The 21,898-nt window shown below is 34.0% G+C and overlaps 3 protein-coding genes across 3 annotated transcripts; 1 reads left to right on the forward strand and 2 right to left on the reverse strand.

Moving 5' to 3' along the window:
• Positions 1-1,093: 1,093 nt before the first annotated feature.
• LOC148603487 (uncharacterized) lies at positions 1,094-3,451 on the forward strand. The gene is made up of 3 exons (XM_088551439.1): positions 1,094-1,981; positions 2,399-3,163; positions 3,326-3,451. Exons 1-3 carry the CDS (start codon positions 1,094-1,096, stop codon positions 3,449-3,451), a joined length of 1,779 nt encoding a protein of 592 aa, XP_088407565.1.
• Positions 3,452-9,391: 5,940 nt separating this feature from the next.
• LOC148603488 (kielin/chordin-like protein) lies at positions 9,392-12,207 on the reverse strand. Its single transcript, XM_088552621.1, has 3 exons — positions 12,153-12,207; positions 10,278-10,337; positions 9,392-9,637 (listed from the first exon to the last, which is right to left on the reverse strand). The coding sequence occupies exons 2-3, from the start codon at positions 10,330-10,332 to the stop codon at positions 9,453-9,455; spliced, it is 240 nt and encodes a 79-aa protein (XP_088408747.1). The 5' UTR covers positions 10,333-10,337; positions 12,153-12,207; the 3' UTR covers positions 9,392-9,452.
• Positions 12,208-18,468: 6,261 nt separating this feature from the next.
• Positions 18,469-21,418, reverse strand: LOC148603489 (uncharacterized). The gene has a single exon (XM_088553277.1). It carries the CDS (start codon positions 21,313-21,315, stop codon positions 19,705-19,707), a length of 1,611 nt encoding a protein of 536 aa, XP_088409403.1. The 5' UTR covers positions 21,316-21,418; the 3' UTR covers positions 18,469-19,704.
• Positions 21,419-21,898: the final 480 nt, after the last annotated feature.

Genomic DNA, 21,898 nt, shown 5'->3' on the forward strand with positions numbered 1-21,898 from the left:
AGTAAGGTGTGAAAGAGGTGCAAGCGTATTTTTATTTGCATATGACTTGGGATTAAATATAAATCGGATGTTTTATTAGTCTCAGACATGGGCATAGCTAGGCCTTAATGACATGTAATCAATACAAATCATCAGGGTTGCGAAATAACCTTGTCCACCTCTGAGAAGGCCCACAGAAGCCCTGGAACAAATTGTGTAAAATCCCACATTTTACTATTTCTGGCACTTTAATTACTGTTAGAAAAAAACTACGCGGATTGAAATCCGTAATACCGGCTTTTATATTGGATGACATTACATATAAAGGTTTTTGTAATATAACAGGGATTATAGATGTGGAAGAGTGTGTTTTTATGTATATATAATTGATTAGATATTTTATTTAGATTTTCAGAGTGCAACAGTTATTTTGTTCATCAATGATATTGATTGTAATGCTTATTAATGTTTAACTGATTGCATTTATTAAATATCAAACTAGATTTCATATTGTGTGCTAGTGATTATTATCACAGGGATTGGATATGCGCCTAGTGCAGGGGGAATCGAAGACTCTACTACTGCCGCTGACTAGCCTACTTGTAGGTGGAAAAGAAAGCCGAGTGCGTAAGTCTTTCTTGTCAGTACAAAGCCTCTACCAGTCTAAGACCTCTACAGTGCCTCCTCGCGACAGCACACGGTAACTAGGGTCTAGTATCCTAGGCTAAACTGTAGAGGATCTCGGAGTATCAAGGACCCTAGAGATGCAGTGTGTAGGCCCATCGGCGTGTGGATACGCCCTAGCACTCATCAACCTTGATCCAGCTATGGGTTAAATAGCATCACACTACTGCCTTGTAGAAGGCTTTGGACAGTCAAGGGCTATGGGAGAAAACCCAGACAGAAAATCCGTAAAGATGGTACTCGTTAGCATGGTGATGCATCCATCTAAGGGAAGGATCCCCCTACAGAAAATCTACTGGTCCTCCAAGTTATGGGGGTTAAGCTTAGGGCTAACAAACCTAACTTGTAAAAAAGATATGTTACGGAAACAGCAACGAAGAAAAAATCTACAACTGTGGAGAGCCCCCACCGCACCAACAGTGGAGCTTTAATGACTGTAGGTAGAAAAAGCCGAGAGGAGACTACCAACCTGACTAGGGAGGCCATCAACATGGTAAAAACCAATACAAACATCGGGTGTTGGAACGTGAGAACGATGTATGCAACAAGCAAGCTCGCACAGATAACAGCTGAGATGCAACGGTACAAACTACAAATTTTAGGTGTCAGTGAAAGTAGATGGACAGGATCTGGAAAGATAAAAACAACAACAGGCGAAACAGTACTATACTCAGGAAGAGAAGATGGGAAACATCAGGAGGGAGTAGCCATCATTCTAAAGAAAGGAGTAGACAGAACCCTGATGGAATGGAAACCAGTCAGCAACAGATTGATCATGGCTAGACTGAGGGGTAAACAAGTTAATATTACGTTACTTCAGTGCTATGCTCCAATAAATGATGCCAGCGATGAAGACAAAGACGCATTCTATGAGCAACTTCAACAAGAGTTAGATCAAACCCCACATCATGCCATCAAAATAATCATGGGTGACCTGAATGCAAAAGTAGGCAATAACAACTTGAACTTTGAAAGAACTATGGGTACACATGGATGTGGTAGTATGAATGAAAATGGTGAAAGATTAACTGACTTCTGCAACATCAACAACTATGTCATTGGAGGCACACTATTCCCTCATAAGGATATCCACAAGTTAACGTGGTATTCACCAAACTTAAGAGACAGAAATCAAATTGACCACATCATGATAAATGGAATGTGGAGACGATCTTTGCTAGATGTAAGAGTCAAAAGAGGAGCTGATGTAGAAAGTGACCATCAACTTGTTACAGCAAATATCAGACTCAAGCTAAAAGCAGCTGGAAAGAAAGTTACAACCACTCGTTATGATACAGAAAAACTTAACATCTTGAAGGTAAAAAAAGACTTTTCAATAACATTCAATAATCGCTATGAAGCGTTAAATATCTTGGAAGATGTTGTGGATGATATTGATGAAAAATGGAACAAAATAACCGACATATATACAAAAACAAGCGAAGAGTGTTTACGTTTGCGACAAAAGCAAAAACATAAGGACTGGATAACACCTGAAACTTGGAAAACAATAAATAATAGAAGAGAGATTAAAGCCAAAAGAGATAAGACCAAATCACCTCGGCTAAAAGAATGACTCCAACAAGAATACAGCTCAATACAAAAAGAAGTTAAGAAACTAGTTCGAACAGACAAACGGAATTTTATGGAAGAGCTAGCAAATAATGCAGAAGAAGCAGCACAGAAAGGAGAACAGAGTAAATTATACAAAATTACAAGAACTATATGTGGGAAGAATAGATCATCTCTAAATTTACCTGTCAAAGACAAACAGGGTAACATATTAACCTCAGAAAGCGCTCAAGAAAAAAGGTGGACAGAACATTTTGAAGAGTTACTTAACAGGCCACCACCTTATCAAGAACCGGAAATTAAAGATGCAGAAGTAGAGCTTGACATAGATATAGAACCACCAGAAATATCTGAAATCATAACCGCAATCAAAAGTCTGAAAAGTGGCAAAGCACCAGGTAGTGATAATCTCAATGCAGAACTCTTTAAAAACGATCCATACCTATCCGCAAAAATTCTCCATCCCATCTTCCAAGATATCTGGAATAAGACCAAAGTACCAGATGAGTGGAACAAAGGAACCATCATACAATTACCAAAGAAAGGGTCATTAAATGATTGTAATAACTGGCGAGGTATTACTTTGATTTCTATCCCAAGTAAGATACTAGCCAAAGTTGTCATCAAAAGAATTGCAAGATCTGTAGATGAACTATTGAGAAAAGAACAAGCTGGATTTAGACCAGGTAGAGGCTACATCGACCAAATTTTCACGCTACGCAATATTATTGAGCAGAGCACTGAATGGCAGAGACAACTCTATATTTACTTTATAGATTTTGAAAAAGCTTTTGATAGCATACATAGAGAAAGTTTATGGAAAATAATTAGATCATACGGAATACCACAACAACTTATAGACGTCATCAAAAGTTTCTACACGAACTTCAGATGCAGAGTCGGAAACAACAGCGACACGTATTTCAATGTAAAAACTGGAGTCCGTCGGTAGTATAGTTACAACTGATGGAGGTGCGGAGAGCGACATCCACCTTAGACTCTCAAAAGCAAGAGGAGCATTTAATAGCTTGCAACCTGTCTGGAAATCAGGACAGTCCACTATCCGCACCAAACTAAAATTGTATAACAGTTGCGTCTCGCCTGTCCTGCTTTATGGGCCAGAGTGCTGGAGGATAACAGAGTTAGACCAACACAAACTCTCAACCTTTCACACCAGGAGTCTGAGGAGGATCCTAAGAATATTTTGGCCTCTTAAGACCAGTAATCAGGACCTCCTTAATAGATGCCAACAAGAAGACATGGCCACCATCATTATGAAACGAAGATGGAAGTGGTTAGGACATGTCCTGCGAAAAGACCCAAAAGACAACACAAAAACAGCCCTATTCTGGACACCTGAGGGAAAACGCAGGAGAGGACGCCCAAAGATCACCTGGAGATGCACCATTGAAGCAGAAGTCAAAGAACATAAGAAGACTTGGGACACATTACAGAAACTTGCCAATGATAGACAAGAGTGGAGGAACTTCGTTGCTGCCCTACATGCCAGTGACGTAAAGGGCAGTAAGTAAGTAAGTAAGTAGATTTCATATTGAGTTTTTTTTTTTTAATGAAGATGATTTTGTTGAAACTTATAGTTTGTCAATGAAGTCATGATTCAGTGACTACAGGTCACTGCTTTTAATATACCTGTGTTTACTAATTATAGCCATCTATTACCATTACCTTCTATTGCAATCTGATTTTCTTACTTCTGATTGGCTGCTTGGATTTTGGAGGGAAATCTCTTTGTCCCTTTGTTATTTAGGCAGAACTGGAAAATTGGTCAGATACAATGGACACCTTATTTACTTTGTCCACCTGAATGAATCTTTGACATCTAGAATCTGTTGTTACCTTTGGTCAATTCCTGAACTGATTTACTTTATATCTAAGGTTAGTTTCCCACTAATTATGAACTAATAATCCAGTTTAATAATATTTAGTGTGAATTTGGTATGAATCAGTGATTCCTGGATGAAAATGAGAATGATCCCTGTGTGATAGTTGTGAAATTGAAATAAAACATTAATTGAAACCTTAATAGATAAAAATAGTTTAAAATATAAATATAAGAATAATGGTAAAACTAAAGATATTTATAGTAAAATAATAAATGTAAGAAATTTAGTAACAGTAAAATTGAAAATGAGTTAGCATAATTTATGAAGAGAATATTTTTATACGTAGATAGATTATATGGACAGAAATATAATTATGATATTTTTCAGAATGCAGTTTTGAGTAAATATAAGCTATATTTTGAATAATGACAATATTTTGAAAATAGCTGCAATTTTGTGTACAGGATATGGTTAGTTATGAATCTGATATTTGTTCCTTCAGATTTATTACTATGTACTGTTTCCACATTTTGATGTTGATGATAATGATCTGACGAAACCATTCATTGTACCAGACCTTTGCACCTCATGCGAGGTAGGTTTTGTGCCATTGTGCTGTTAATAATATATTTTTGCTTTGTTTTGCTGCTTTTACTAATATGGCTTATTGTGTGCTAATTTATGTCAGCATACAAATATGTTTTTGCTGTAATTTTTGCTTTGTATTGTTTTTAATTTACTAATTTTTGTAAGATAAGTATGCTGAAAAATGACTCAGTAACTAGAAATAATATTTATTGATACTTGTTCGTTTATAGAATCTGCATAATTTGCATATTTTGACAACCATAGCATTTCTATGAGTTTAAGTAATATTTCTATGATTTTGTGTAGTAATTTTTGGTATTTTTCTTGAAAACTAGTCTGAGTTATCTCTCTTTAAACTGAATATTGTGTATTGTATTTTCAGGGTATTTTTACTATTGCCTAAGTCAACTCAATAAAACACATATAGAACCCTAGACGACTGATGTTTGTGATTTTGCCTAAAATACCGCCGGTTACATAGGCACAGAAAATATCTTCATGTCAAAAAATAACAATCCAACCTAATTGAATTAGTATTTAAAATTGAAATGTATCCCTCAGACTTGAATTCTACTGCAAAAGAGTTTCTTTTTATTTTTTGCTGATTTTTCTATTTGTATACGTATGTGCGTTTTTGCGTATAGGGATCTACGACCCTGCCAGATATGTAACAAAATAAATATATATGCTGCAAAAAACCGTAACATTCTTGTCTGCTGAAAACGTAGCATGTGCTAGATGTGTTACAATATTGCAAAATTTTTAAAGCACAATTTATGTTCTATTATTTGAGGAATTTAACTGTTTAAGTACCAGTTCACATAAAATTCAGACACCACCAATAGTTAGTGGTTCATGATGTATAAAAAATCCACAAAACAATGCTTTTTCAGTCTACAACTACTATATATACATTCACATAACGATAATCATTTCTGCATTCAGATCATCACTTTTTAGAAAATCATACGAATACCACTAAAGTCAACCAGATGAAATCAAATAAAGAAAGATAACTCTTGCAAAGTGCAAATTTCATGTTCAATCTATATAATGTTTATCTCAAAAGCGCAACAACCAAATGAAAAACTAGGACTGGTAATGTGATTACTTACTGTTTCTAAACAAGAAATTAAACTAAATTGGGTGGGTTTTTGACATGCATGAATCACGTTTTGTCTGATATTTATAAAGATTGATACTTAAATGTTTAATGCAGTAAGGTTGCCATAGGGAGTGTATATAAAATCCTTGCACATGGGTCAACTGATTTCAGAGATTATGGAATGTATTTAGCATGCTATATATCTTTAAAAGGTCTGAAAGATTCAACTATAGTTTTAGCTTATGCACGGTTTTTGCTTGTTCTAACGCACATTCCTGTATGATTTGAATATGTCCTTAAATGGAAAATTTACTTGCCACTCACATCTTGAATCAATTTCTGATAAAGCTAAGACCATCTTTACTATTCTCCGCCGAGGAATTCACGATTCTTTCTTTACCGTAAAAAAAAATGATTGCTACATGTTGTATAAATTTTAATCAAAAGCATGTCAACTTAGATTTAATGGTATAAAAAAGGGTTTTATCAAAGAACCAATTAATTCTCTACTAAACATTTTTATATTTTATATATTTGTTGATCTAATTTGATTTGATGCATGAGAACAGGGGAATAATTATAAAAAACAGAAAATTAAAATTTTATGGAATGACATAATTATATTAGATTCTTATTGCACGCATAAAACAAGATGCGTATACTACATACAGATACAACTTAAGTTATAATACAGTAGTCGTGGATCCAGAGGTTCCAGGGGTTGGACAATTTGTCAATTTTATGTGTAAAATTGACAAACTATGGCAAATAATGTCCTAGCAACCCCTTTTTCTGACGAACCTCGGCTGGGACCCCTTTTCAAATTTCCTCTGACCGAGCAACCCTCCTCTTTTTTATTTGGATATTGATATGTAACCCAACCCGACATATATCAACATCCAAATAAAAAGAGGAAGGTTGCAGGGTCAGGAAAATTCGGACTACTGGATCAGGCCCTGCAACACAGTTTACTTTCTAATACAGCATATACTTCTGTTATAACAAAACCCGTTATACATCATAAGCTTTATAAATACATTGCATCAAAGTACAGCATGCGCTACAATTATCGAAGCATATTTTACGGTTTTTATGGCATATGCAAATGGAGCCATATCTAGCATGAAACAATTTTAAAAGAAGGTCATGATATCCATTTGCTGGAGACAACGAATAGACCAAGAAAACAGATCCAATATAATACATTGTAACTGACAAATCATATATAAAAGATACACACAGAAACACAAGAATAAATCATGGACTATATAAAAATCATGATAATCTCTGAAAGTATTTACTTTTTGCTGCGTTTCGTTATAGCCGTTCTTTTTTCTGTTGAAGAATTGAACCCGTAATCCACTGAAACAGGGATCGTGGAAAATGCCTCACCGGTAGGGTCACATTCATAGTCGTTCATAATATGTCCAATCAGGGGGCTTGTTTAACGAAAGAGTCTAAGATATGCCGCAGGATGGTCTATCTATATGTTATATGTTCAGGTGTTCCTTGAAGGAAAATTGGATATATATTACTGAGTGACTATTATGGTGTGTTTATTTGATATTTCAGTTCATTTTTAACATTACATTAAAGGGGGTGGTTATAGCCTTACAAAACGAGTTTACCCCCACCGCAGACTTGTACATACAGGAGATGTTGGTCATTAATGTATCTTCGTGTCGTTACTTGACTTTTTTAGTTCATTTTGAAGAAGCGTCATCGTTGTATTAACTTTGTTGTCGTGGTCTTTCAGATCTCACTTAAAGGTGTGTTTACACTGAAGACCTTTGGATGATCTCTGTAAGTATTTACTATATTTTATATGGGTTGTACGATGGTGCATTTTTTGCGTTTCACCATATCTGTTCCTTTTACTATTGGGATGCAATCGAAGATTTCGTAAGTTAAGACATCTCTTTATTTTAGTACGAACTTTAGAAACACTTAATTTGTAGTTTTATGATTAAATTTAGGATGCCCTAAATCATAAGTAAACAAATATGGCTGCATTAATTATTCCACCAGTGCAGGCATATGCATAGCCTAATATTGGGTATGAAACCGAATATACTTTTAATGAAAATTCCTTCCCGAATTTTAGTTTTGGTGTCATTCGTAAAAGCGTTCGATAGCTTGCCCAATATGTTGGCTTTTTTTGTCTCGACCCCATCTGAAATCTCGGTGACATTAGACCTCAATTTTACGTACCACAAAATGTTCTGAATAATCTGAATGCATGCATGTACATTTGTGTATTTAAGGACTAACAAGAAGTCAATTTCGTTTAATTATTCAGCAGTTAACCTAAAAATAACCCTGGTTATAACGATATAGAGACATGCACCTCGATATTGAGAACAAATATTTTGTCATAGTGGAGATTGCCACGCCATTACTGATGTCCACCGTCAAACTTTTGAAGTGATAACTTTTGTTGTGGGGCAACATTGCTTATATTACTTGTAAGAAGCACGGTACCAAAATCTTAATATCGTCGGCTTTGATATTACGTATGAGCAGTGATATAAAATTCCATATTGCACCTTTATAAAAAGAAAAGTTGCACAAGAAAAATAGCATCTTAAAGTAATAAGAAACCATCGAGATTATTGTACAGTTTTCCTCCTTGGTGCCTGTGCTGCCATTTATTTTAAAAAGGACTATTCTAGTCACCGAATCTTGCATTTGATGATAGAATGTCATATATACAGCGGCAGCTGTGTTTTAAGAACAATATGCGATGTGCCGTTTTTCTTCTTTTTTTTTTCCTACAAGCAGATGACCGGACACAGTTTTCCATTGGTATACGGACTGTCTGTTGATATGAAATTACTAATCCCAAAAAATGGAACAGATATACACATGTAACCACGACAACTGATAATTAACGGCTCTCAGTAATCCAAAATGCGGCTTGGCTTTTATTGAAATTTATCTTAGTTGGGGTAGTACATTTAATAATAATGACCTATAATAAGTAAGACAAGACCGAATTTGCTTTGAACAAATCTTATAATATAGATTAAAAAAATTAACAAAAAATGAGGTAAAATGAGATAAGCTTTTATAAAGAAACAATAAGAGGGTAAAACTGGCATATGGCTTCATCTGAACATCAATTAATAATACTTGATAAAAAGCATGCTAGTTAAAAGATATTACATGGAAGTAAATTTTTGCGTCATTGCACTGACAGGCTTAAGAGCGATTAGCTCTAAAGATATCCGGTGGTTTTCTATATAATTTACCTTACTTTTTAAAGGGACTTCCCTTGGATCCGTCTGTGAAGTAAGTTTTTAGTTTGCATGTAGTTGACGTTGACAAAGTAAATTGGGAAAAGCACTATGAAGATGATGGCAGTATTCATCGACCCCAATAATGTGGTGCACATTGTATAAAATTCGAAGCACGTTACTTCAAATGTGCACCACAACGTTCCTTCAAACAGAAAGGCGAAAATTGCAACTATCCTAAAAAAAAAAGCTCGATGGTTTCATTGTCACACGGCAAAATCAAGTCAATGAGATGGTAAACGAATTTTTTATCCGATCATATGCTTCTGAAATTAAAATTATTACTGCATAAAATTTAAAACAGTAAAAGAAGACTACTAAAATGGTGCTTCTTTAATTTATTGTCATCTAAAGTTGTTCACGATATAAACTAAACCACAGGGATTACAAACAGACCGGGCAACATCGACCAGAAATAGACACAGCATTCTCGCCACAAGCAGGAACGTCACACGTCAGCATCTGATTAATACAAACTATGATACCGTCAGTACATTTACAGCCATAACAATCTGTCGAAGTGCCGATATCCTGACCGTCACCATACCACACTCCGTCCCTAAAACACCCTGAAAATGAAAAAAAATAAATAATATTAATGTGTGTAACCAGAAAGTTCAAGTATCTTTGTTGCAATTGTGTGTGTTTGTGTGTCTGTGTTTGTTTCCATTTTTATTATTTTATCATTTCATTACATGTTGGTTAAATTGTGAATAAAAAGACTACTACATTACCAACTAGCTGTGCAAAAATCACGCAATATGATTGTAGCTAGTGAAAAGTCATAACAAAAAAATGGAGTCAATAGACAAAATACAAATGAAAACATGTTTAAAACTAACAAACCTTAACCAGGGATTACAAATTAACCAACATGTCTATGTATTTGATATATTACCTACAATAACCATACGTAGCCTATAACACTGTTAGACCAAACATCTGCCGGACAACCCCATCAAGTGAAAGCATAACTTATTATTGACTGAACCGTGGTTTCCGTCTCGAACAACAGATGAATGTGTTTTGAAACATGTTGCATGTTTGAATTTATCCCTAGGTTGTAATGACCAGGACTGAATGCTTTTGAAAAAAACCTTTTCTCTCGTGGCCTTCGGGCTTCGTCCATATATATTACAATTGGAACTTATAGACCACGTGGACTATATATATGACATCTCACATCATGACTTGTATTTGTATACTTACTGTTAGCAACTACGACAGCTGGTATCATCAGAATCAGACAAAGTAACGACTTCATGTTATCTGAAACATTGACAAATCTTGGAATAAACTAGTAAAATGCGAGTAAAATGAAATATCTAAATGTCATACAACAAAAGCACTAAATACTGCAATCTGGATTGGTTGCTTAACTGTATAAACAAGTATAAAATGGATCCCAGGGAATGATAGGCTATGATAGCTGCAGCCTGCCCTGTGGTATGAGGGTTTCCTAGTCTTTCATTGAAGACCAATGGATGGCATTGAGTTGATATTTTTCATCCTGTACGTGGGATTGTTGTCTCTTTGACATATTCACCATTTCAATACTCGTTATATAACTGTATACAAAATAAATTCTTACCTCTTAATCAGTTTTCACTCAAAAGATTTCTTAGAATCACGAATCAGTACTGCTTCTACTATATATATTGCGAATGTTATCGTTGAAGCAAATGATCAATAAATTTAAAACATTGCAGAGCGAGGTTACGATGAAGTCATCCAATATATACATCGTTATTCGTATCGCAACAGGTTGGGGGAACCAAATTGCAATCAGTTTAGAGTAGAGCTAATAACATTTGTAAATGTATAATAGCACCCCAATAACAACTGTGTATAAACCTTCGAACAAGCTATCAGGTTAGTATATGTATGTTTTCTGGGTTGTTGATTCAGATCTTTCTAGTTTCCAATTAAACAATTCTTAGAAATATTTATAAAACGGAAAGTGTTGTAGATATGGGATGAGATCGCGCAACTCGGAAGGATTGTAAGAAAGAAATCCATACCAGGTCCAGGCTATTGCGATTTATCGGAACGTAAGACACCGACCATTTTTTTTATACTGAAAAGGTCTAGGATTGTCATTGCTGTTAATATGTCCTGATTATCACAATTTTTTTAAGCTAGAAAATTGAAATTTGTTTGCATACATGATGTTAACTGCTTATTAATAAATAGCATTTTCACCAAAAATCATTCACTGTCATCAAATTTTACAGAAATATCTAATCGGTGACCATCAATTACTTATCAGTCACAAATCGCATGTTAATCGATTAATTTGCTCTGTAAATTAAATATTTGTCGACTAAACTCCCATAAGAGTTTGAACGATGATTTTAATTAGAAATTCCTCTTCGATATCTGAGCGATTAATGATAGAAAAACATCTTTGAAATAAATTGAATTCATTGATATAATTGCATTAAATAAACAAGTATATTATTCAGACATCTTGAATTATTTCTGACAAGTATACAGCAAGTAAATGAGGTCACTGATCACTTATCAATACAAATCAATCACTTTTTATAGTTTGATCAATAATTGTTCGATTAACAGAGCTAATCAATCGATGATCGTTCAATTTGTTACCGATAGCTGATCGATGATCAATTTGATCGATTAGTTATGTCGCGCAATACATTTCAAGGACACTTAGTATACTAGTATTTTGACAATAAGTTATGAATTCTTTTGCGGCGTTGGACATGTTTGTTAACAAAAACGAATTAGCATGACATACTTTACTGGTTTAAAAAATGTGACAATGTGACAATTATATGTTGTGATACCATTGTATGTTCTTTTTTGAGGGTTCTCACCTACATTTTGTTCTGCATTACAGAGTTTGATTTTTTTAAATTTGGTAATGATTCGACTTAATTCATTTTTTTTATTTTGTTACTGTGACAAATGTTTCTCTTTTTAATCTTACTCAAAACATGAATTATTATTTGAAAAAAAAACAACAAAACAAACCAAATCCTAAGCCCTCTAAAATGGTCGGTGCTTAACAATACTTTTGGATACATAACAAATAAAAATATACAATAACGTAGGACTTACAGTTTTTATGAATTAATATTACTTCCTCCCAGTCCGCAGCAACTTAAGTATAACGGAATACAATAGATACATACGTATATATAGATTGCTGTGGTAATATTTGTTGTCTACAATATGTTTACTGTGCCCAGAGAAACATACAAGCTGTTGGTGGACATATCAATTATAATTGTTTATTGTGGCATGAACGTTTGTATCATGATTCCTCGTGCAGTGATGACCGACATTAATTTATAGTACTGCATGTGGCTTATAGAGGCTTATGGTTTTGGTAAGGACATTGTAATGTAGTCTTATCCTTTCACCTAAACTAGTGAGGTTCTAATAAGTTCCTATTACTTCATTAGGCTCACTAAAAAGAATAATAAAATTGAACCTGTTTTGAGATTACAATTTCAAAACAAATTACGATAATATATTTTAGTAGAAATGGGTTGCTGATGATAAGTAAACAATGGGGAATTTCAGATTTGTTCTTTTCAGTCTTTTTGAGTTCAGTTCAGTTTCTGTACACCAAGTTTATCATTCATGAATGCCTATCTTTTTTTTGAAATATAAAAGGTTATTTAAATATTTATAGTTTTAAATCGCTGACTAGTTAAGAATACAAACGTAAACGAGACAAATGAAATTTTGCTCTTTAACACTTCATTTTACTTATGTGACAATCCAACCGAATTTATTGGGGAGGGGGTTTAGATAGAATTAAACACATTGTAAGTTCTCAAGACACTTTACTTATATTTGTCATGTTAAAGTTCACTAGTGGAATCGACCTATTGGTTACCTATGTTATGGTTTAATGCAATTCAATACATATACATTTTTGATTTTGTATTGAAAAGACACCGTTGAAATGATACCCAGGTTATTCAATTATTAAGTATTTGTTCGATCTTGTTGCTTTCTTATCTTAATAAACTGCTTATTTAATTTTTGTTCCAAATAATTTCAGTTTTTTTTTTACACAATCACAAATAATAATGTTTTATTTAGATAATATATTCTGAATTAGACTTCTATAAGTAAGAAAAATATTTTTCTTAACTAGCACTTCTTCTTGATGGACTTGATAGTTTATTTTTTAAATGCAGTAATATATTTTAATGTTAATCATGATACTTTCAAATAGTTTTTTTTTAGAATTTGGTAACACAGAAACCTACACATAACTTAATATAAATAGATAGACTAGATATCATATGGAATCTGCCTTGTGGAAAAGAAGTGAAGATTCGTTTGATGCGATTCAGAAGGCTCAGGGTTGGACCAAAAATAGTTGATGAATCAATACTTTATTTTAAGATGTATTGATATGAGATTAAACTTCTTGCAACCAATTTTCTATGCTTTTTATATTCATGAAAGAGTAATCAAGGGAACAAATATTTTAGCGGAAATTAAAATAACGCAAACCAGTGACAAAGACCAGACAAGGAAAGCACACACACACAACAAAGAACATAAAAAAAATCAAAATATTACGAACGAAGCAACAAAAGTAAATGAGCAACTCGTACTCCACTAAAAACTGGGGGCATGGACCAAGTGCACCGGCAGGGTAAGCGTCGTCTGTGTTTTTTCTAGAAACACCCGCCGAGTTGCTCATAAAACGTCAAGTCCGGGATAGATGAAAGAGGAAAGGAAAACTATGACACGTTGAACAAATTAGTTATCATGGTGCAGATGGATACACCGTAACGATCCACGAGATTATAATGGAAATCATAGAAAACTCGCTCTCAGAAGAGTTTAATGGTGGTTTCTTTGTCGCACGAAAATCTATAAAGTTCACATGGTACGAATTAAGATTCCGGACAAACTAGACAAGATTGACCAGGGACAGACACAGCACTCTCGCCACAGAAGTACGTCAGATTCTGGTCGATGCAGATAATGGCGTCATCAGTGCATTTACAACCAAAACAATCTGTTGACGTACCGATATTCTCACCTTCGGAATACCACACTCTGTCCTTAAAACATTCTAAAAATATATAGCTTACTATGTTTTGTGTGAAATTTCAGAAATAAAGCAAATTTCCAGCAAATTTCCATTTTTTTTTCCATGTCAACCCCAACCGTTACCTTTGCAGTCAATAATTCATATTGACGATCAGTGCTGCTTAAAATATCTCGATCTCTCAAAATTTATACAAAAAGGTATTCCGCGCCCCGTATATTTCGAAGTTTTTTATTATTAATTTTTGCGGCCCACTATCCTGAAATTCTTTATCTGCAACTGTCTTCATATGTGCGACACAATTCACACAAGTACTAGTCAGGGATCGAGTCCGTCATCCATGTACAGGATACACCTACCATCTGATCGTTTTCCAGCAGTCCTAAAGAATCGAACATTAATTTAAGCCAGCCATTTCATACTATGCATTGATGGTATCTATAATGCAAGCAATTCAGTTTAATATGCAGAATAATATGAAATCATTGAATTCACATGATAGTACCAATTTATTGTAATTAAAGTTTGATCGGTATCAGATAAGTGTCTATGAGGAGCTGAAATTAACATTATTTATGGGGGTATTCAAGGAGCTCCTGAAATCTAATTGTTGAGGTCTAGAAATACTTGAGGAGCTCCTGAAATCTAATTGTTGAGGTCTAGAAATACTTGAGGACCTCCTGAAATGACCTGAAATAATCAAAATCAAATTGCGGAGGCCCAGAAGTATTTCAGAAGGACATGAAATCAAATTGTGGAGGTTCATTAATAATTAAATATCTCCTTAAATAATGATAATTTTGACTTATTTCCACCTCATAAGTGTCAATATGTTCGAACAATCTAAATTTAAATCGGTACATTGTTGGTACATTCCTTGAACCATTAACGTTTCATGCTCTTTCTGAGCGATTTGTTTGCAACATAGTTAAAGTAAAAAAAATGCATATCGACAGAAAGACACACATCACAATGCAGGAAACCAGTACGTTTCATTTGGGGTCATAATTGGATAATTGTAAGCTGCAAATACTGTTCTTATTTGCTATGGTATTGTCCTGTGGTTGTTTTTGTTTAAATCCACAGTGACTGCGCTGCATGGTGTCCAGTTTTTTAAAACTATTTCAAATTGCCTTCGAGTACTAACTACATGTAGAAAAAAGCTGGTTCCTGATCTGTTTGTCGTGCGTCAATTGGTACTTACTATTGGCGACCGTCACAGCTGGTATCAGTAGAATTAGAAAAAAAAAACAACGTCTTCATGTTTTTATCTAAAACAATATTAATAATAAACAACTATATATAAAGCAGCTAATTTCTCGATGAATTGTGTCATCACTTAGTTTGTAGAAATGCATGTCTGTCTGTCTGTACCATGTCTATTTATGGTCATAGTATTGTGATAATAACATACTTGTATTTCAGTCTTCTATCGGCTAGGAGTGTCCACTCATTTTGGATACAAATTTGGGAGACAGACGTTTGTATTAGTGTCGTTTTTATTTTGAAGTTGGGTGACATATTTACCCGACTAAACCACCCGGATTTTACGAACAGAGTTAAGGCAAATTAATGTATCAATAAAATTGTAACCTCATTGTTGTCAAATTATTTCAGGGTTTACTTCATGAAGCAATATTTAAATATATTTGTGACAGGAAGTTTTTACAAAAAATGCCTTCCTACTTAAAAAGACTTGAAGTAATCCATGTAAAAAATCTATGAAAAAAAAATATTCTTAGATATATTTTGCATCGTTGTCCCCGCTATATTAAATTGTACAAATTTAATAATGAAATGTAAAAGTATCAAAATTTTTCAATACCATTTATTGCAAAAAATCATAAGCGTATCATTTTTGTGACAAGTACTGCTCTTCTAATACTTTATTCAATAGATGACTTACATTGTAGTTTTCCCGCCTTCTCGGAACAACTCTCAGTACATAAAATACTCAATGTTTGTATATATTTGTTTCATAATTTACTTGTAAATTATATCCATCGATTATAGCGTACACATGTAATATATTCAGTTCGCCCTACCTGTGAAATAAAACAGCTGTAACATGGTTAAACAATAATTTGAGGTAGAGGATCAGCCTCAAAAGAGTGAAGGAATAGGTCATCTAGACTAAGTACAGAAGAGCAAACTTTGTTCCCATTGAAAAGCCACCGTTTGTTGAAAAACGCGTCCACCAAACTGGACAAAAAAGGTCCAGCTTTTTAAAAACATCTTTTATTTTATATTTGAAAGATGATTTTAGGGATCACTACCAAGTACTACTTACCTATATCTAGGTGTACAATCTTTTCTGGACTAACAACGATGTATTATGATTTTGAGTCGGAATTTTAACTGCGCATGGAGAATAAAAGTATAAAGGGTTCACAAATTATAGGTTTTAATGCTATTGTTTAATCTCAAAAAAAGAAAAAAAGAAAAAAAAAAGGAATTTAGACTTTTTCAGGATCAACATTGAATTATTAGCACTACGGGGGCAATAAGTTTCGTGGTGAGATTGAAGACCCATGCATTTTGATACCTGTGAGTATAGGAATATAACATGGTTAAAGATTTTGCAGATGCAGTTATAACTGAAGCATAGTTTGTATGGATTCTAGTGGAATTTTGGAATCCAGTACATTGGGTCGATGCCAATCACTGTCTTTAGTAGAGAGACCAAAAGAGGATATAACGGACTTATGGTTTTCCACTATCTCTTCTTTGGAGAATGGGGTAGCAATACAGATTTGAATTTTAATTAAAACTTTGAATGAAAATGTTTCGATAAGAAATGTAATAAATTTCGACTTAAGCGGGGCCTAACACCAAAATATTTAGTATTCATGGGTTATTTTATTAGTTTCCATCACGTATTTTAACTAGAGGCTATAGAAAGCCTGATTTGGACAATTTTTGGCCATTCGCAAAAACTCAAATAAAGAGCCGTTACTTAACTCAGAACCTATCATACTTTTGTCATAAGGATAATTTTAACGACTGTAAGTTTCTTTTTATCCACTTTTGATTTCAAGCTATAAGCCAAAAACCACTAAAATCCCCATTATTGAAATTTTAAGGCCATAAATTTGTTTTGCTTTGGCCTAACAACGCACATGATCAGTTTGTTTTACTTAGGCCAACAAGGCGTCTGATTAGTGTGAACAACACTCATGCATGAACGGTTTGATTTGAGTTGGCCTATCAACGCGTATGACCAGTTTTAAGCTCAAGTGACCGTAGGTTATGTGAGCTATTGTCATCACTCGGCGTCCGTCGATCGGGGAAAAGTGTTCAGCATGATGAGATCTGTAGATGGTCAAATTTTCATTTTAATCTGTTCAGCCGTCTTGGAGTTATTGCCATTTTTCGACGTTTTTTGCTATTTTTAATGCTATTTCTTTCAAAAAATCTTCTCCTCTGACACTATTTTACCAATTGAAACAAAACTTGGTATGAGTGTTCCTTGAGTATCCTGCCTAAAACTGATGTGGATTTTTTTGATCCGTCGAAAAACATGGACGCTGTTACTAAAATACAACATAGGGTTCAGACATTAGTTTTTCGCATATATATCCAAAAACCGTTAGGTTTAGCCAAATTTTCTCAACAGCTGAAACGATCCGTATTTTTAGGACTACAAAAGTCCTCAGGCATAAAAGTTGTCAGACGCCTCCTTATAAGAGTTATTGCCCTTGACAGGGAAAAATGACAGGTTTTTTTTTTTTAGTTTTCAGCCAACTATGATAGATTTAAACTTTCATTTGCTGAAATGGTCCTTATGATAAATCCTATCAAAGTTTTCTTGAGTCAAAATTGTTGGACAACTTCTTGTCTAATTTATTGCCCTTGAAAGGCAAAATTCAACCAGGTGAGCGATTCAGGCTCCTGGGAGCCTCTTGTTTTTATTTGGCCTAACAACGCGTATGACCATTTTGTTTTGATTTGGCCTAACAACGCGTATGACCAGTTTGTTTTGATGTGGCCTAACAACGTGTATAATCATTTTTTGTCTTTTGTTTCGGTTTAGGTTTATTTTTAGGGGCATACTAATTCCTGCAATTATGGTCCAATCAAAATCTACAAAAATACTTTGTAGTAATTCACTGTATTGTTTTAGACGCTCATCGCGTTTACATTGTACGGGTTTTTGAAAAACGCAGGAAATTCTGCATACATTGTCTTTAACACGTGGGAAAGAAATTTTATCGACAGAGCAAGTATTTGAAGATCAAAAAGTATTTGTTTTGTCTGCAATCTGCTAAATATTTGGGTGACACGTATCACACCCATGTCCATCCCAGATTTAATTCCCATAAAAGACTTAATTTACGTTATTGCTCTGCTTTAGAGTATCAAAAACTTAAGCGGAATTACAGTGGGGATATTTACATCCAGTAATCATTACAAAAACAGTTTGTCTCTCTGACAATTAATCTTGTTTATTGAACACCAGTAATGAATTAACTGTTCCTAAACATTTTTGCTTTTTTTTTTTTAAAGAATATTAAATATATTGATGACTCAGCTTCGTAATTCTTCATCCTTTTCAAACTTTGATTTGTACAGCGTTAATATTATACAAAGTCCGTTGTGCCAATGTGGTCATACGCACACGACTGCTCGCCATTACCTTTTTTATGTCCTCTTTATAACAATGCAAGAACCAAACTAATGAGCAAACTACAGTGGGTTCTTGAATTTTGCGATATAAATCTACATCTACTTGTTGGTCTTGCAGAAAATCTACTAGAAAAACAATATCAGGTTGTGTTGGACCGTGTATTATTCGTTCGTTAAATGCATTAAGATTCCTTATAACTTGAGCAGAATTAATACACATCACATCACATCACCTATACTATCTTAACTTTGTAAACTCAAATAACACTAGTAAATTTGTATGCCTACACTTTATTGTAATTATTAGTATTTCAGGAGACCTCATGAGTATGTTATTTTATTTGTGTCTGATTCATCTTGTTTATTACAAATAAAATATGTTTAACTATAACAATTCAATTATTTTTTAAATTTATTGCCGAGCATATGTAATAGTTAAAAGATGTTTGATACAAGGATCTTCATATTACTGTTTCACTTGGCAAAGCCGAATAATCCAAAAAAAAAAAAAACAAACTAACAAAAAACAAAAAAAAAAAACACCCCCATAAAAAAACAATAACATTTGCTTTTGAAAAAATACGGTAGGTATATGTTGTAGGAAGGAACTTTTCTACTTCAATAATTTTTTGCATTGAGGAGAAGCATTCTGTCAGACTTTAACTGCACTTATTAAATATAATTTGACAAAAAAAAATAAAGTGCACTGTTATAAGCAAAACAAATAGGTTAGGGTAATAGGAAACACATCTTTTAAATCTGGCTTTAAAAGTTTTTTTTTTTTAGTTTTGGACAAGAATCTTGTAATAACAGAATGTTACTGACAGAGTTTAACGTAATAACAACTCTAGGTTTTCAATAGTGTTGAAGACAAAGAAAGACATTTCCATAGTGATGGTCCAAAGTAATTGAAATTGCCACTTAATGTTACGCAATGTAGTTCAAACTTTTATACAAAAACGGTTATCTGTTTAACTTTCGGAAAATGAATCCTGGAATTTGACCAGATGATGTGGAAGTAGAATTTTTACTTATACTTGAATCTGTGAAATTAAAGACGACACCATCGCAGTCAACTTTTGACCTCCCGTTTCTACCGGATTCACACATGCTATCACTTTTCATCAGGAATACTACTTCATAAACAGCACCTTGTAAAATTTTCAAAGGTTGCTCCAGAAATAGTTCAGTAACATTGTTTATGTAATTTTCAGGATTAGTACTCAAGTCGGCAGATAGCCTACTCAAGATTTGTCCCTTCTGTTGTATTGTCACTTGAACGGAACATTCTCCTGTCATATTTTTGCAACTGAAGCATAAAACTCCAAGGAGTTCGATTGGAGATGATACAGAAAACGAAATAGCATCTGCCATAGACCTGACAATCCAATTACATCTTTTCAATGTGGAAAATCTGTTAAATGTAAGTTTTTTAGACTGAGGTGAATGGAGAGAGACCTCTAATGCGTGCTGAATCTGTTCTTGAAAATTACTTATATTAAAATGTTTTAATGTTATATTATCACTGATAGAACTGAGGAGTTCCACCATGTTATCTTTTTCATCTTGATACGTCTTTAAAGACTTTTCAAATTTACTTGTTTCAATCATGACCTGCATTTCAGAAGCTTTGCCCAAACAAGCCTCGAGTAACCGCTTCTCTTGTTGAATTGCTCCGTTTTTATTCTCCATAATGTTGAAAGCCGTCTCTCGCCGATTCTTAATTTCTGTATATATCTTCTCTAGTTGGGATTTCCGAAGAAATTCTTGTTTGTCTAAGGTCTCTTTCATTTTCGAAAAATTGGATTCAATCGTTTTTAAATATTCACTGTATTGTGTTTCAATCTCGACCATGCTATCTTGATAGCTCTTGATACAATTGTCCATAAATTCACCCGCCTCGAAAAGACCTCTACGGATTTTTGCTATAACCGACGAATTTTTTATGCCCTTGGCTGCATCTTCAAGAGAAGTAACTTCGTCGCATTTTCGATGCTTTATCGAAACACAAACACAACAGCACGGCACTTTATGATCAACACAGTACAGTTTTAATGTTTCGTCCCGATGGATTTCACAACTGTTTCGGAAAGCAGGAAACAAGAGTTCTTCAGAAAATCTGCCAATTGGTTTTACATCGTGGTCTTTAGAAGCTTTATTGAAGTTATGATTCTTTCCACAGGTATCACATAAAGCATCCGTACATTGAAGGCAAATGACGGTAGCTTTGGGAATCGATTTGCTTCCAGAACGATCACAAAGCATGCATAGTTTCTCTGCGCGTGTGATTTTTTTATTCTCAACCAGACCTGCAAGCAAGAAATTCTCCGGTAATTTTTTCGTCCAATTTTCCGCAGTACAATTTTCACTTGGCGCTTTTACCTCAATCCTACAAACTGGACATTCAATTTTGGACCCTTTACCTTTTTCAATCCAGAAAGTAATATAAGTCACCAAGCAGGTATCACAAAATGTATGTAAACACGGTAGATATTTAGGATTTTTAAATATTTCCAAACAAATTGTACAGGTTAAAACCTCGGTTATGTCTCCTACCTTTTGTTTCTCTTCCATAACGTAAACAATTTTGAATTTGTGAATTGAAACTGCGGGACAAATTGTTACTTTGCTAGATCCAGTCCTTGTTAATGCCCTATCAATGATATATAACGGATAGGTACATCTCGTCCCAGATGCAGGATCGGCACGTTCAGGTTTTATCAGCATATGGTATGTCAAATCAAACGATAACATGGATAGACTATTTTTATGCATTTTAAATAAAATCAAAAACGTTTTAGTCCGCAGGCGCTTGGGGCACACACGTAGGTACACGGATGGTTCCTATCCTCCTTTATTCTCGAGAATCATTCATTTTTTCGTGTTTTCCCTGTTTCTTGGTCCATTAATGTAATTAATGCATAATATCACAATCTAACAAATAAAAAAAAGATGCATGAGGTATAGTAGGAGGACGCACACACGAGAAAATTTCATTATATATTCATTATTTCAATATTTTATAAACTGAAACGTTCTGGAAAGTTTTCATACTTTGCATATACTTTATTTTCTTAAAAAAAAGTGTGAAAAAGTAAAAAAAAAATTGCAAAAATAGAAAATAGAAAGTATTTAAATCTCAAATCAAGTAATTTTT

The sequence above is a fragment of the Perna viridis genome, chromosome 11, assembly GCF_037379345.1.
Source record: "Perna viridis isolate PV_CMFRI_1.1 ecotype Kerala chromosome 11, ASM3737934v1, whole genome shotgun sequence".
Lineage (NCBI taxonomy): Eukaryota > Metazoa > Mollusca > Bivalvia > Mytilida > Mytilidae > Perna > Perna viridis.